The sequence below is a fragment of the Glossina fuscipes genome, unplaced genomic scaffold, assembly GCF_014805625.2.
Source record: "Glossina fuscipes isolate IAEA_lab_2018 unplaced genomic scaffold, Yale_Gfus_2 60, whole genome shotgun sequence".
Classification (NCBI taxonomy): Eukaryota; Metazoa; Arthropoda; class Insecta; order Diptera; family Glossinidae; genus Glossina; species Glossina fuscipes.
Genome location: NW_023998432.1, coordinates 1,182,411 through 1,201,186, shown reverse-complemented (window position 1 = coordinate 1,201,186; position 18,776 = coordinate 1,182,411). Strand labels below are relative to the sequence as shown.

General features: G+C 32.2%; 1 protein-coding gene across 1 annotated transcript; it reads left to right on the top strand.

The window, feature by feature from the left end:
* The first annotated feature begins 215 nt into the window (after positions 1-215).
* Positions 216-9,712, top strand: LOC119637663. The gene is made up of 8 exons (XM_038033859.1): positions 216-987; positions 1,052-1,217; positions 1,299-1,628; positions 4,044-4,450; positions 5,111-5,117; positions 6,802-7,196; positions 8,734-8,902; positions 8,974-9,712. Exons 1-8 carry the CDS (start codon positions 587-589, stop codon positions 9,700-9,702), a joined length of 2,604 nt encoding a protein of 867 aa, XP_037889787.1. The 5' UTR covers positions 216-586; the 3' UTR covers positions 9,703-9,712.
* Positions 9,713-18,776: the final 9,064 nt, after the last annotated feature.

Genomic DNA, 18,776 nt, shown 5'->3' with positions numbered 1-18,776 from the left:
TTATACCTCATTGCCATATAAAGACTTACTTTTCGTAAGAACGTAGGTTGTAGAGATAGTCCGTGCGAAAATGTTTTTAAAACAGAACGTTATATGATGAATAGCGGCAAAAAGTAATCCTAACTAATCCGTTTTCAATAGGGTTCGTCCATAGTTAAAAGTATCTGAAAAAGTATCCGCGCGGTAGGTAGAGTACATATATAGATATCAATTTATCTTAAACTCTCCCGGCTATCATTCGCACAAACTGAAAACACACCCTATATCATAATAGATATAGATTATAAGTATGAATGAATTTAATTCATCCATTATAACATATAAAGAATCGGATGTCATCTTCTGTTTCCAAAAAAAAATATCATACTATTCCTTATAGAAATGATATAATATGAAATTTTTTTAAATGTAATTGAAAACTTCAAAAAAATATTAGACAAACGCTTTCAAATCAATTGCTTTGACCTTATTTTTATTTGATCGTTTCATCATACGCTTTGATTAAAATCAATTAAGGAGAACATTTGCAAAACTAAACGGTAACTAAACTGAATGCAAAAGAACAGTTGTGCATTAATTCAAGTAGATGGCAGTTGAGACATCGAAAATGTCTGGCAATTTTAAATCTCAAAAGGAATACATAAATAATGAATTTATAAAGACATGCCTAGAAAATGGTTTCTTTACGGATGAGATTGAAATAAATGATCTAATAATTAATAAAATTAATTTAGGCGGTGACAATTATTGTAGTGACATATATCAAGGTCATGTTATTTATCGTCTGAACAATAGAAATTTCAACGGTGAAGGAACTCAGCGGGTAGAAGAAATACAATTGATTATCAAAAGAATGCCGAAAGAGAAACAAGGTGTCCTACAGAGATTGCAAATCTTTAACAGAGAGAAATTTTTCTATACCCATCTTAAGATTCAGATGGAAACTCTAATGACCTTGGTTAAAAACTCCTGGCTATTGGCACCAAAGTAAATAAAAATTAAAGACATGTGCGTGTGTTTCCCTTTTTTTTAAGATTTTAAAAATTTCTAGATTGTTTTATCACACCACGAACCCATTTGAAACTTTTGTATTTGAGGATCTAAAGCAATTGGGTTTTCAATTGTCTAGTCGTCAACTTGGATTAAATAAAAACGAAAGTCTCTTGGTTATGGAAAAATTAGCTGAATATCATGCTTGTTCAATACTTATGTTAAATGTGGGTTTTAATGAAAAAGAAAAAAAAACAATTATTTAATTAACTTTTGAAAAAAAAAAAATAATTTTTTTTCATTTTTAGAAATTCAGTGACTTAAATGATATTCGTAACCGTTATAAGTGCGGTTTATTAAACGACATATCAATTAAATCAGATTCTTTTCAATTGTTATTTGGCGGGCAATTGTTGAAATTAGCGCAATTGTTAGCGGAAGATTTGGAATTTTCACATAGTTCGAAAAAACTATTAAATTACTACGACCAGTTTACTGAGAATGTTTTGAATTCAGTATATCCTTTAGAGGGGCAAGTTAATGTTCTAAATCACGGCGATATTTGGGTCAATAATTTATTCTTCAAATATGACAAAAAGTTAAGAGATGGCAATCCAACCCCCACTGATATAAGATTTGTAAGTAAAGAAATTTTTGGAATACATATTTTTTTATTTTTTTTTTAAAGTTTTGTGTGCAATCGTTCCTACAAAAATGTTTTTCGATAAAAAAATTTCAACGAATATGATCATTAATAAAATTATTATAAAACAAGTAAAACCACTATAGTGGCCCAGGGCTCACCATTACATACCTTACAGCATCCTACAGTTGCTTATACACCTAATTCCCTTTTAACATAAATTGTTTCTACACGAAATTTGATTTAACACGAATTAAAGAGAATAAATTCTCCTTTTTACACGAATTGTTTTGTTTTAACATGATTTTTAATAGTGTTTTCAAGTGTTTTTATGAATTTTTTTTATTCTCTTTCCTCACAAATATGCATTGTAACTTAGCGTTTTATTTTTCATTATTCAGTTGAATTATGTCAATTATACGCGTATGGGATTCCCCAAATTATGCATAGACTAAGGACGTTATGTATTTTTTACAAAATTTTGTTTGGTGTTTCCAAGCATAGTTTTTTTTTTTTATAATATATTTAATGAATTAAAAATTGTAAGCGCAAAATAAATTCTTAAGTGAACTAACTCTACGAAGAATTGTTTAATATTGTTTATTGTCCTTTTTAATCGCTTTTTTATGTCTGGAACCAATCTACTATTTTGCCAATAGTCAACATCTTTTTTCCCCGGAATATTTTTATTGTACAAATTTCTTGGGAACGTCTATCTATCATGTAAAAAGAGAATTAGTTGTATAACGATTTTTCAAAATAAGACGTTATATGGGAAATGGTCGAAAACATTATCCCATCCAAAACATGTCCAATTTGCTTGGGAAAAAAATATCGATATACTAAATGTTATTAAAATATATTAAAAATTGCGATCTCCCAGTTAAGAACAAATCTACGAGCGGATAGATAGGTACAATAAAAGATGAGTCTATCTTAAGTCATTGCGGCTTACGTCCGCACAAACTTAATATAACCTCCAACGCAAGTGGTACAAGGTGTAAAAAGAAGGAAGATTAGACATGTCACCATTTGGGGTATTCTAAATAACAATATGAAAAAGGAGTTACCGATTTTGGATTCATATTGTTATAAACCCTAAATTGTTTACCACAGCATAGAGAAATTTTTTGAACTCTAATAATTGTCAACATATTTCCAAGGATTGGTTCCACTTTTAAACTTAATTTATGACATCGGCTTTTGATCCTATACTTGAAATATTGATTTAAATTTCCTCATTAAAAGATGAACGAACGGATAAAACTAAATTAGTCATGAATGACTTTTGTTATTTGTCCCGAAATTTTTAGCCCCGAATCACATACTCTTTCAAAGATTGTATTGTATACGATATTAAAAAAAAAAAAGAATTCTTATCCGTGAATTATCCAAATGCAATTTAGTTGTATGTTTACTTATTTGAACATTGTATTTTGATTTGAGTAAACTGCATGAAAGCTGGGACGCAAAGATGATCTACACACAACATAACTCAATCATAAATCAATTGTTTTTATATATAGCAGCTGTTAAACGATCCATATTATAAAATGTCAAGCATAATGCTAAACATATGATGTTGTGGATGATAGTTCTGCCTTACACATATTACTGAAACGGTACTGCCAAGCTGGAGTACGAAATGGATAATTCTGCATATGTCACTACACCGACGGTTTAAATGTAGTACTATGTCCAAAAAAAAATGGATTATTTATTTATAACCCCAAATATATTTTTATATATTTTTTAAATCAATTTGATCGTCTTCATGACACGCAAAAAATATTCCTTCTTAACAGGAAGGCTTGGCTGAAGGACTTTATAATACACAACACCATGATAATTGAAAAAAAACTGTTAATGTCATCTTGATTTTGAAACGATCTTCGCGCGGTTATTCCGGTCTTGCCTCGATATTCGCTCAATTGATCGGTTATTTCCGGTTCTCATGTGTACATCCAAACCTCATCTTCCGTAATAATGCGTTTCATGACGGATCAATAGCTCTTTGTTCCACCAAATCACATATTTAAAAAATCCGAAAAAATACTTTTTGTGTCGTACAAAACCAACCGCAGCTGAAATACGTTTACGTAATGACGGCTACGAACTGAAATTTGACACAGATGTCTGTCACAGTACTATAAATTAAAAAAAAAAAAGGTGATTGGAGAATAAAACTGTTTGAACTTGATATTAGGTAGCAATTACACGAACTGGTCAACAGAAGCAACATCTATATATCATCCTATGATCTAGTTGAGTGAGACGAAAGGATCTTGAGAAAAGATATGTTTGGACTTTAAGAACAAACTAGTAAAAAAAAGCTTTAATTGTAGAAAAAAATTATTTTTGAGCAAATTTATATTAATTTAATTTTTTAATGCAATTTCTTTCCAAATAGATTGATTTCCAACTTTCCTTTTGCGGCAGTTTAGGATTTGATGTAAATTATTTTCTAAATACCAGTTTGCAACTGAATGTTTTGCAACAATACCGGGAGACGTTAATCAATTATTATGCAGAAACCTTGGTAAAAACTCTGCGAGTGTTACCTTACGATGGCTCGATACCAACAATACAAGCAATTTTAGATGAAATTTCCGCAAAAGAAGCTTATGGATGGGTTATAGCGTTTACCTTTTTTCCTCTCATGTCAATGGACGCTACGGATTCACAAGATAACAGTTTGGAGAGCTTAAATGATTCCGTTTTTGCGCAACGAAAGTTCGATTTAATGTTCAAAAGTAAATCACGTACTGTGGAAGCTTTGAAATTTATAATAAAACGCATGGAACAATTACAGATATTGTGAAGCGTATAAAATAAACTACGATTGAGATTGAGAATATTAAACGAATGTAAACAAGATTTTTTTTACGCTGCTACGTATAATATCTAAATGGAATTAACTGAGAAATATCTTCCTCATTTATTTACTTTTTTATTAATTATATATAAATCAATAAATATTTCGAAACGCACCGATTATTTGTATACATACACAAATACGTCAAACGAAAACAGCAAGTAATTATTTATAAATAGCAATCAATAAAACTGTGTAAATGAACTTTAAAACGAATGTTAATTGCCCGCTATCATCAGAAGATGCGGATAAAATAATTTCGCCCATTTATTGTAATGAAATACGAGGTACGACAGCTAAACTAAATTATGCTTGGCTTACTTGTCTGTCTATTTATTCGTCTCTCTCCCTCTCTCTCTCTCTCTCTCTCTGATTCTCTTTGAAATCAAATATAGATATTTTTCTCTACTATCATGGATTCCATTAAAGGCCAGTTCATAAACATTCTGACTAAAACACAAAAAAAAAAAAAAAAATATTAAGGCGGTAATATTCCCATACATAGAAAATTTTTATAGAATTTATCGTATTTCAGGGCCGAGATCTGATTTAACAGATGATGAAAATTCTATAATACATTTTTACATCTATCATCAATATAGATACAAGGTTTGTGTGCCGTCGTTTAAAATTTAACTAAGAACGCAAAGTTTAGCTTCTTATCTCAATATTTTCGCTCAACCTTGAACATTCTGGTAGGCAGACAGGCGGATAAATAAACAGTCTTTATTGAGCGACTTACAGTCTTGCTTTCCTCGAACATCTATACCAGTCACCGAGCAACACGATTTTTATAAACTCAAGCTTTCAATATTGAACTCTGTGAAGGAGCAATAAAATTTTATTCGTGGTAAGTTGTATTTTTCATGCTTGCCTATGGCTATCGCATATCGCTAGTTAATCGATTGGGTAGGCCCTAGAAAATATTTTTGTACCACTTTTTACATGAAAATCTCTTGTATGGAAATTATAAGTTTTCGTGTATGGGGCACAGACATGTATCGACCAGTCGTTGCCTAAGCTTTAAAAGGTCACCAGTAATGTTTCGAAAAGGATCAGTGTCTTCTATATATTACAGGTTGTAACTTTTTGCTTGTTTAAGTGGCAGCATGGTAATGTACTTAATCTACGGCTGTAGCATTAACTTTCTCAATGTTTGCATGTACAAGTGTTTCAGGGCAGATCACAAATACGGATAGAAGCAGATCGGTAAATCGATTCAGAGTCTTAGAGTTCAATCAGACGACCTGTAATTCTGGACAACAATTCTAGTATAACCCTATCCAATTCAAACCAAACCCAATCCTATCCGACGATAAGGTATATAAAAATTCCTTGTAACAAATTTCGCCCTCTTGTATATGCCAGGTTAACACTCTTTGTTCTCCTTCTCATTTACGCGATCTATCATTTATTTTTCTTAATTTTATAAATCGGTAAAAGCATAACATCACAACATTAATCGGGCGTAAGCCCTATCTCTCTTACTGTCTTCCTTTCTCCTTACAATAACCACGCTTACCTATGTATAGGACACATCACCTAAGCGACTGACCATAAAAAAAGTAATTTTAATAAATAAATAAATAAATAAATATAAAAAAATTGGGAATGAGAACTTTCTGCAATCCCAAGAGGTAATAAAATGTGACAAAATAGTTTTCTGTATTAAAGTGAAAACTGCATCGTCTCATAACGAACTGGCCAGTAAGTCGTAGTTGAAGTTGAACTTTACGCCAACACATATATGCAGCGAATTCTGTGCCATGTACTGCTTGAGATTATCAATGAAATGAAAAAATTAATACACTTTTAGTCGTTTGTAAGGGATAAGAGAATAATTAAAAGCTTTCAAAACATATACCCGATCATGTTTGCATGTAAAGCAAAATTTGTTCAACTTGGAAAAAAAAATGCATTTAATGACTGTAATGCCTTCTTCTCTACTACAATAAATAATAATTTACTATTTGAAAATAAATCTTAATTATAAAAATTATCTCGTCTTTGGAATAGCAAGTAATTGCCATACATTTTTTTGAATTTTCCTTCCTATTTTCTTGTTTTTTTCTTATTTTTCTCTTTTGAGTTATTGTTTTAGAAAATATTGACTTAATTATATATAATATTTAAGTTCACATGATTATGTTCGTATATAACATATATACAAATCGAAATATTTCTCTGAAAGTGCAGCTAACAAAGAAACTCTCTATTATATAGTGACTTCATTATTATTTCAAAGGTCCATCAATTATTGACAACACATCAGAGCACTTAGTCTGTTGATTAGCTTCTCGGGATAGTTTCATTTGTAAACATGAGTATAGTCTACATAAATATATTAGAACAGCCGACACATTTAGATTTACAATTTTTACAAGATGTCCTAGAGAACGCTCTATATATTACTGATTTTTATATTAAAAGTGCGGTATTTACCATGGGCAGTAATGTTGGCGAAAATTATTGCAGTCAAATATATCGTGTAAAAATTGCATATGAATTGATAACCGACCAAGAAAATATAAAAGAAATATCAATCATAATCAAGAGTATACCATTAATTGATGGGATCGATTTTCTGGTTAATTTGAATGTATTTCATAAAGAGTGCATTTTCTATAATTACGTTTTACCGCGTATGGAAATGTTGTTTAGAAAAGAAAACGTAAAATTTGCACCAAGGTAAGTATCGATGTTAAAATATTCTCAATTAGTCATCTTTTATACATACAATACAATATCATAATCAAATTGTAGATTTGGAAAAAAATTAGAATCCTAGTATATAATTCAGCAACTAACGATTACTAACGCCTACTAAAATTTCATAGATTGTCTTGAATTAACAATCTTCAAGGTAAGGTATAACTACTAATACTATATTACATTAGATTTTATTATAACTAATCTATGTGAAAGACTAGAAACTTTGAAAGACGAGATATCATTTAATGTAAATGGTTGCACGAGTTGTTTGGCAGGTGGCGCCATCCTGCCAAAAGTAAACATCGTCCATATCCATAGCATCGATGTCTAGACAACACCAGTAAATTTCAGTCAAGATCTATCAAGGCAATCAATCCAGTGGAACCCGTAACATTTCCGAAACAATATGGCCCAACAACAACACGGCCAATCCCAAGAGCACAGCAAAGTATGACTCCTTGAGGTTGAGGAAGCCCGTCTTAGGTTAGGCTTGCTTAGGCATATGTGTGCAATAGATGTTCCCGTTTACATACATACATATCGAAATGATGAAAATCCTGTTCATGCATTTCCTGTATCCAATCGAAAAATTTATGACAATTGTGTTCAAAAAATCGTTTTAGTTTTTGATTGCCAAATGCCAGTCCGCAAAATGTAAAATAACACCTCTTACTGAAACGCCTCAAATTGCCCTTAAACTTAGCGCCAAAGTAGATATGATCTCTTCGCAAAATTACTATATATAAACATTGTGACACTGTGAAAAAATACCATTTCCGGCAGAAATTATTTGTACTGCTTAATTCGAACGAAAATGCAGCTGAATTGTAATAGATAACGAGCAGTGAACAAGCTATGGCAATGTGAAACGATGCAGGTCAAGCGTAGCATTATCATCAACTGCATAGTTGAACAATCGGCTAAGTATAGTGCATTTTCAACTACTAAGCCCAACGAACCCATCATTGCCGTTTATTACCAACAATAATTAATTAATATAATTAGGGAAAATGGCCACTATTCATTAAGAAAACAAAAATGATAAATGGGAGACTCGACCACATTTTGGAAAAGTCTTCGGGAAAACTTCAACGGCACTTTCTCGAGTGTACTCTGGGCAGAATTATCCTTTTGAAGGTCCATAAAATTGGATAACACTAAAAGGCAAGTTACTCTTTTATGCGAAGTCCATACATTGGCAAAAAGTGAAAAAAAAAGAAATCACTTTTACTACAGAATGGTGAGAATGGAAATGTTCCCTATATTGCATAAAACAAAAATGTGCTATAAACCGAATGTAGGACGAGTGTAAACTTAATCAGTTACTATTACAAGAATGTGTACTGATTAATAAAAAAAATTGTCAACAAAAGTGTTTCTTAGACGTAAAATCATTGTAAACGCGATAAAGGGAGGGAACGGTGATCGAGGGATATCAAATGACCAACTTGATAATACTTTCGTTTATTTATATATATATATATATATATATACATATATTGTTTTCTTCCAGGTTATATAAAACGTTAAAGAGGCCTATACAAACGCTGGCATTCGAAGATCTAACGAGATTGAATTTTGTGTTAGCCTCCCGGGAGAAAGGTCTCGATAAATTGCACGCCCGCTTGGTTATGAAGAAACTGGGCGAATTTCACGCTGCTTCGATAGCTCTTCTAAAAAACGTAAACAAAGGGAAATATCAAGTTAAAGAACAGCAAAGATTTTAACATTTTCACAATTAATTATCTTATAGATGCCGGAATTCCAGAATTGCTTTAAATCAGGTATGATATCGGAATTGTCTTTGAAACGGGACGATGACATGTTAATGCGCTTTTTTGGCGGAAGTTTAATGTCTTTAATAGAACTGATTGAGAAGTGGCCAGATTATGAAGAAATAACGAAGAAAATTAAAAAATATGCGGCTAATTTTAAAGAAAATCTCTTACGTAGCATTGCTTGTTCAGCAAACGGTTTTAACGTATTAAATCATGGCGATCTATGGGTCAACAATATGCTCTTTCAATACAGTGAACTAAGAGAGCCAGCAGACATAAACTTAGTAGATTTTCAAATGAGTGTTTGGTCAAGCCCAGGCATAGATATAAATTATTTTTTCTATACCAGTTTGGAACTAAATGTATTACAAATGGAATATGAGAATTTGATAAAGGAATATTATCAATCTTTAAATCATTCTCTACGGAAGCTGAATCATTTCGAGTCTCCTACATATCAGCAAATACGTGATGAAGTTCGTAAGCATGCACTGTATGGATTTTTTGCTAACTACGGCATATTTCCTACCATAAGTATGGAAAAACAGTACTCTATTGATAGCACTCTGGAAAGTTTCAAAAATGATGAATTTGCGCAGCAAAAGCTTAAGCAAATGTTTAGTTCTGCACGTTTACAAAAAACTATTCGCTACACCTTAAAACACTTTGATCAAATGGGCATTTTCAACAGTGAAAATATATAACAAAATTGTTTGTTTTTGTTTTAATACGATTTAAATGTATGTAGAGAACCTTTCATTACTTTGCATTGTAAGATTAATTCGTTAATTGTTTTGTTCTCTCTATTTCCAACTAATTACAATGATTGCATATTGAAAAGATATGAATAGTTTTCATTTGTTGTGTACGTGTTGTTTAGCGTTCGTATACAAAGCACATTTCAATTTTAATTGCGTTTAGTCAAGTTTTGACTTGAATTTATTTAAAATGTTGACCAATTACGATGAAAGCGTTTTGCAACGCTTTCCGGAGTACTTAAGCGTTGATTTTTTCCAAAAAGTAGCTAAATACCCGATATTGAAAGTATTGACATAACTTTGGGCAGTAACACGGGAGATAATTATCGCAGCTTAATTTATCGAAATAAAATTTTGTACAAAGATTTCAAGGATTCTTGACAAATGAAAAAAGCATGCATGTCAAATCAATTGAATTTCTTTTGGATATAAAGGTTTTTTTAAGTCACAAAAACCTTCTAAAATATATGATGAGCGAAAGTTTGGAGCTAGGTAAGCGCGTAAGTATGATATCAAATACGATTTAAAGAATCGCTTAAACTTCCATTTAGTTGGAAAATAATTGCAATAAAGTTTTATTTTATTGGGTATATCTATTTAGACTAGGATTCTTGATTTAAATCTTTTTATACCCAACATCTCTTGTGGTGCAAGGCATTTTAACCGACTCAGAATCATCGATCTAAGCTTGTTTGTCCGTCTGATATCTATTGGTACACTGCCGTGCTTCGGCGCAAGGACGAACGCTATCGAAAATAGTTTGAATTGACTCACTTTGTGTACCACTCCCCATATAACGCCTCATTTTGAAAAATCGTTATGTCGAACAAATTTGCAATTTTAATATTTCTCGCCAAAGGTCGCTGAGTAATAATATTTCGATGCTCTAAATTGGTATGAAAAATTTGGTTCAACTGAAATAATTTTTTAAATCCCTTGCCATATAACTGTTCTTACGAAACCGTATATGATGCAAAGGTTCAATTTTCAATATTTCATGGTGAAAATTGGTACATAATAATAAATTAACAAAGAGAGCAATCTTATCAAATTTGAAGCAGGAAAGTCTATTTTTTGCAAATCATCGCGTACAAGGACTCTCAGGAAATGAAAGCTCTTATACGCCAAAAAGGACTAATTGCTAATGTTTTATGATGAAAAATTTTACATGATATTAATTCGGCACAAAAATTAAGTTGACCAAATTTGAACTACATGAGTCTCTTTCTTGGACCCCAGCCCATACAAGATTTCTCATAAATAATAAATCCCTTTATAATATTTAGCGTTTTAAGATTAAAATTGGTCCACAGTACCAATAATTAAAAAAATTAACGGTAAGAATTGCACAGGTCTACTTTGTAGACCCTAACATATAAAAGGGTTGTCATGCAAAACAAAAAGAGAAAGTTTCATTTTTATTCTTTTTATGACAGAGCCTGAAAAATAATAAAATTTTTAGGAAGTAAATTGAGTTCATTAAATTTGGATCACGTCGTATAATGTTTTTGGCACCCTTCAATATGAGAGCTTTCGTCAAAAATATGCCTTTGCTTGTATGTAACTATAATATGCGAAATGGTGTAGCATATCCTAAGATTGGCCTTGCCTTTTATATAAAATGCTAAATTTATTAAAAAGATGACCCTATATTCACATACCGTATCCATCGTGATTGATACATGAATATATGTGCGTGTACAGCATAGCCTAGCAAATAAGAAGTGCGTATACTGGTAGATTCAAGCTCAATGCATGCAGCTATGGTGAATGCTAAATCCGTAAAAGCCTAACACTTTTTTGTCGTGATAATGGCTTACTGGCCAAAGATGCTTTAGAGCTCGAAAATAGTTGGTTTTCAGTTTAATTCAAACCACTGTTAATGCTTTAATCGAAGTGACGAAAGGAGAACGAACCTATTACAAGAATATTAGAAAAATATGCAATAAATTTACGGTCACACATAATCGAATACCACGCACCACAACCGGGGGACGAATATCAAGCGCTCAATCATGGTGACATATGGATAAACAATATGATGTTGAACTACAGCGAGCATGGTAAGTCAAACGATATGGTCTTTCTGGACTATCAGATAAGCGTTTCGAATACTCCAGGTATAGATTTGAGTTACTTCTTCTATACAAGTCTACCGCTGGATATGTTACAAAGCAAACTTGAACAATAACCATCAAAATTTGATGGCCATGTTGAATCACTTTAATTATAATAACATACCAACATACGAACAAATCAAGAATGAAATCCGTAAACGTGCTGCCAACGGCTTTTTTACCAATCACACCATATTACCATTAATCAGTATGGATAAATCGTTACCCGTTGATAGTATATTTGAAAACTTACCCAATGAAGAGTTCGCTATTAAAAAATTTCAAAGGGCTTTTGACACACCACGTCGTATACCTTAAAACAATGAAGTGAAAATTTTCGATTAAACTGCAAGTGAAGAATTCAAATGAAATAAAATGTAAATGATTAAGTGTGTTGAGAAAGGATTTTAATTTCATTTATTTGGCCAGTAGTATTGCATTGTACAATAATATCAGGTGTCAAATAGAAAATTGTTGCCAACACTAAACACTAAATTGTCTAAAATTCGCACAATGTACTCTTGTTATTTGTTAGCTGCATTGTCGAAAATTTACATAACATAACCATAGCATAAACTCTTCAGTTGAATTCTATATATTTAGAATGAATTTACCAGTCGCTACATAGAGATGAACACGCAACTCAGCAAATGAAAAGAAGCCTCAAATATGAATGCGCTCAAAACGAAGATACACCTACCCAAACACACATACGATCAAAACCGCAAAAGCATTAAGTAAACATTTGTTTAGTCAACGAATGGATTTGTAGATTATGTTTACTAAACTTGGTGAACGTGACCAAACGGTAGTAAAACTAGATATAAAAGAAGAAATAAAAACGCATTTCTGAATTAGTAGCAAATCCGATATACTATATCGCACTGACAATAGCAGCGCTGATGAAAGTATTTGTGGACTTTCTGTGCAAAAGATAAGAGCATTGTGGAATTAACGTAAAAATTTAAAACGATTTAAGGAAATGTAAATTATTATTATTATTAACATTACAATTACTACCGTTACTATTATTACCCATAGTAAAGTTTTACAATCCTGATATTCATTAGTGTTACGGTCCGCTGCGTTTTCTTAGCTGTTGTATTCGCTTCCTTGCAGTTTTTAGTGTAATATCCGTTAGTAGTATTCTAAAATTCTTTGTTTCAATTTGTTTATCTTTTATTCATCATTTTATTGACTTTATAAATGGCGTATATTTATTTAAGTTCTAAACTTACTTTTCAACTGCATTCCTATCGTTTGGCACGAACCCATCTATGAGATATATTATTTTCTTTCTATTATCAGTGCGCTACCAGTTTCTCAAACTAAATACTATCATCCTAGTCTGTGGTCTACATATCTTGATATATTGCGACGTGTTTGCTTAATACCATATAGTTCTAAGAGAGCATCCCTCCTATAATTACAGGCTCTGCGCGCTAACTAATATAATGTAATCTATATTTCGCATTGCTTGATACCCGCATCTACATTTATCATCTCGTTACTACATTTTACTATTTTCGAGCGCATACTACCGTCTCCTTTATAGCAATCACAGAGCTCGCTAAGGTATCATAATGCAATCACTGATTTCAAATTTCAGACTGTTTTGCTTTACAGCGTCCAATTGATCTTTGGTTTATCTTTTCATCTAACTTATTATGCCAAAGGAATAGCTTAATACTGTATTCGTAAGATATGCTTTTACAATGTTTTCTTAGGTTCGGCGAAGGGTTTATTTTTATTGCCCTTTGCCTGCTAAGATATTTGCTCGGTTCACCGTTTACCATTTTATCTATAATTATGAGCTGTTTAACCCGCTCAGAGTTGTTTGCAAGAACCTAAATGATGTCTATCACTTATTCCCATTATCGGACTCTTTAAAGTCCATTAAAGCAACAGTACTTAATGCGCGCAATTTACCTATGTCGTACTTAAACTAGCTCTTAACCTTAAAATGTCACGATGAGTTGAAAATGAATTCTTGTTAACTGTTATCGGTTGCCAAGCTTATGCATGTTTGCAATGGCTTAGGGGTTCAATCGCAATTTGGTCCTGTACCGGTTGTGGGTGTGGCTCTATGCTAATTGTGTACATGCTTTTTTTCTTTTTTATTTTCTTTTTTTCATTCTTATTTGTTTTATTGCACTTATACTAAGTTTTAATATTAATTAAATCAAAAATTTTTAGTTGAGTTTCTTATATAAGTGGAACAAATAAATAAATGGATCTAATGCCTTGCAGTCTGTAATACAAAATTATTCCTCGTAGAGTTTCTTTTTCTCAGTTTGCAGAGGCAAAGTTTCTATTATGTTGGTAAATTGTTTAAGTTGAAATTGTCTTTTATCCAGCTTTAAGCAATCCGCAAGGTGCATGCAGCTAAATCCACACGAATTGGGTCTATATTCTGTTGATATTATTAACGTTTGGCGTGGATTTATCCTCAGTAAAAACCATAGCGTACTTAAGATGCTGCTTTGGAATATTTATTATTTTATTTATATAACAATTCACATGGTTATAACTTGAAAGCTTATGTGACGTTCGCCAAACTACAATTATTTTCTACTATATTTAAATTCCCCTCCGACACTCTCCTTGCTTTGATTGATATTATATATTTTATTGAGGTCGCAGTATTTTTGGATATTTTGCTACTTTACATATAGTTAAAAAACGCGATAATATCCTATGCATTGTTGGTCTTTCGGTTGCCACGCAATCTTTAGTAAGAGGATGGCAGGAAAGTCAAAGCAGGCATTTGATAATTTTACAGTCTTAGTAGGGATACTCGTCGGCATTTTTATTCAATTACTCAATCATATTATATATGCCCCATTGCTTTCCAAATTTATGCGCTTTTATAAAATTTTTACTTCAATTTAGTTACTGTTATTATTTATTTATCCATACATCATTGTGGCTATAATTTTCTTCGACTGATACTAACATGTGCTCGCATGTATTCTAATCAGCTATATCTACTGGTGACAATGGCGATGTAATGCGAAATATCAATGTACGCAACGGTTAAACTCGATGATTTTGGCCTTTCGCTACATAAGATGATAGGTTTCTATTGAAAATTATCGAGTTATTCAACGTATCCAGAGCCTAGTCATGGAGCGGTCAAAATTGCATTCTTGACATTCATTACTTTTGTTGTTTAATTTGAAGAAATCTGCTGCCGAAGACCCTCACACACTTTTAGAAGCTTATGGTAGTGCTAGTTCATTATATACCAATTGTCAGTTTTGGTTTTAACGATTTAAAAGCGATGATTTTGATATCAATGATAAAGAACAGCCTCGACAATCAAAAAAAATTCGAACACAGTGAATTGCAAGGTTTATTGTACGAAAACCCAAAAAACGTTCGAACAGCTTTGCTGAATCAACAGTGTATAAACGCTTACATGCGACGAGATAGATCCAAAGGTAGGAAAAATGGCGACCATACAAATTGACTGAAAATGCCATTTCGAACCATTTCAACATCGCGGTTTCATTGCTTGCCACGCAAATAGAGAAAGAGTATTCTTTGACGTATTGTGGCTGGCGATGAAAAGTGGATCTACTGCAACAAGGGCAAAAAGTACTAGGTTAGTCCAGGAGAGCCATCCACATCGACACCGAAGCGGAACATTCATAACCATAAAGTTTTGCTGTGCATATGGTGGGATTAGCAAGGTGTAGTGTATAACAAGCTTTATTGTTCGAAAAAAGAACTGCAAAAGCGGTCATCTTGTACAACAACAATCGGCCGCACGTTGTAAGAGTTGTCACGGATGCACTGTTACAGCTCGAATGGGTAGTTCTGGCACAGTCACCGTAATGGCATGCGGCTTCGAAATGCGGAAGAAGTACGAAGATGGGTGGTGATATAACATATATAATAAATGTCTTTTTCAAGTGAAAAAATGGTCAAAGTACATGCAAGCACCTAATAATTACCCCAGTCCTGTTTCAACTATTCTTTATTTTCATCAACATAAGTACGACTGTAATAGATGTATTTCATTCTCTACAAAAAGATTTTTATTCTTTAGATTAAAATTTGATTTCTCTTTATACCCTGCACCACTTGTAGTATTAAGTTTGTGCAGACGTATGTAACACGCAGAAGCGTGTAAGATAAATCCATTTTTTATTACATATTATATCAGAATCATTTTCTGCATCAATCTGTACAACGCTGTCTGTCAATGTAAACTTCTATTCAAGGTACAGGTCGCAAATGTTGAGATATTTTGACGAAATATGGTAGTTTGACGTCTTTTGACCCTAGAACGAACGCTATTGAAAGTGGTTTTATCGGTCAACTTTTTCATGTAAAACCAATTTTTGTGTTGCATGGCAAAGATAATAATTGTGTTAGACAATGCGTTGTAGCGTATTTAAAAATCGGCCTATCCCGACTATAATCTCACTTGTTTTCTCGCTAGCTTAGTTGGCAGAATTTGTACTATCTGTTTTATAATGCGTAGGTTTTTATTAAATGTGAGGTTAGTGGCATCAGTGTCTTCTCTTTTTCCTTTCTTCTTTATTAAGCCGCTAATTATAACTCTCTGTACATGTATATTCAATCATCTGGGCTATACCTTCACGGAAAATTTCAGTTTTATCACTTTAATCATATTCCCAGTACAATAAATGTGATCTTGTGGGTCGGCGATGCCTTATTTGACCTAGTAGATTTAATTCTGCGATTTAATTATGGATACAGCTTTGCAGCTCAACGGAGTTAAAAACTTTGAGTAAATCCTGCTTTCGATCCCTCGTAAGTTGTAATTCTTACCCTTAAGTTTCATTTAGATGGTGGTGAGTATGATGCGCTCTCTTCTAGTATAGAACTTAAATCAAAATATCATTTAATAAATTAGTGACACCTATTCTGCTGTAGCTTAGTCGCCTCGTTTGTATCCCTATTGCTATAAAACGCCCAGTTACATCCTTTCATTCATAATTGTTTTCCATTTCAATTGAATGGTCCGTAAATTATATGCATAGCTTTAAAATAATTCCTCCAAAATTGTTCAACTTGAGGCTAGCATCGAACTTTTTTCAAAGAAAATTCTATCAAATCCCTAATAAATCAAACAAATTCGGCACATTTTCCAAAATCAGCTATTATATCCATAAATGGGGCCATGGTTTATCTGTGAGTCATTTTTGATATCCGAACTTGAATTTTTTAATTATCCTACATTTCATTACCAAAAACTGTATTTTACTTAGCTTTTAATCAACAATTAACAGTAAAAAAAAAAGCATTTGTTAAATTGGAGTTAGTTATGATAATAACATTAACACTTTTATTAAAAAATTTGTTTTTATAACCCGACTGTGAGCCACAGTCATACAGTCAGTAAAGAAATTCCGTATCTTCGATAAGAAAAACCCAATCGAAAACAAATTTTCGAATCCGAGAATCGTTGAAAAATTGAGCACGACATTTTAAAATAGGAAGCTCAATATAATATTTAATCATTTTTACGGGTTATGGACTGAACTCAAGTTAATGCAGTAACTCAAGTAACAAATAAATTTGTCCATCTCTTTCAACGGTTTTCTTTTCATTTTTTCTTGTATAATTTGAAATCAAAAAATATCAATAATTACAATGAGCATCGTAGATATGAACAATTTATGGTTAAACCGAGACATTTTCTAATTTTGAAACTCTACCCATTTTTTAATAAGAAAAAATTTAGAAAACATCTTATATTGCCATACAACTCCTTAGCATGAAAAACCTGACAATTTCTATTTTACCATTACAAAATACGCTCAGAGTTCTGAGTTAAAATATCTCAAAATATCAATTCCATATTTTTGTACCCATCAACAAAGAGAGGGGTTACAGTCCTTACGCCAACACGTTTGCAATAGCCTAAGGAAAACTTCAGAAAACCTGTAAAGTATGCAGATATTCTTGATTAGCAGTCAATCCAGACAAATGCACCTATCCTGGTGTCTTTGTAATGTCTATGCCAAAAAATATCTGGTTGCAAATATGAAGTTCGATTAGAAGACCCACCCACAGTACATTATAAGCTGACAATATCTCTGTTTTTAAAGACATAAAAACGGTGAACATTTTCTCGTTGCTCATAAATAATAACTTTCACATATATTCTCTTCTTGATCATCCAGTATCTGTACAAAAATCGTCATGTCTATCCCGATATTGTACAGTATCAAAATTTCATTTTTTCTCTTTTATGTTTTTTTTTACTTGTATGAGAAAGCCAATGGCTTTCTCCGGTCACGGCCAATCCTCATTTGTTCATTAGGACAAGCCTTTAAGACTCGCCATTTGAACTTTGAATTGGATTCTTTTAATTATTTCATATTCAATTTTTAAATCTTTTTTTTTTTTACTTTACCCTATTATATAGTTACACCAAAGTAATAAGTTCTAGGACTAAAAATAACTAACAACTAAGACTGTCGGCTCTTTTACTTCCCTTTAAAGCTTAACTTAGAAGGAAGGTTTTGTAAATTTTGACTTCTTTTTTTAGTGATATTGAGCTAAGATGGACTAAGCCAATAAAATTTTTGGCTTATATGTCCAAATAATAAACAGTGGTAATTATTAGCATGTACAACACAATAAAAAAAAATCTGCGGCCGTTATAGTTAAAGCCGATAAGTTAAGTGTAACTGTAGATTATTGAGTGTTGTAAAAATACTGTTGCAAACTTTGGCTGAAAAAAAAAGGAAAATAAATGTTATCGAACGTAAAAAGAAAATTTACCATGAGTTAAAAAGATAAATTCGCTTTTCTAATGAACCAAATTAGTTTCCCGAGATGACGTACAATTTTTTCTGCAAAAAAGGCGATTAGATTTGGCACTCGCAATGTTCCTAAGTTGATCATTTAGTTGTTGAAAGT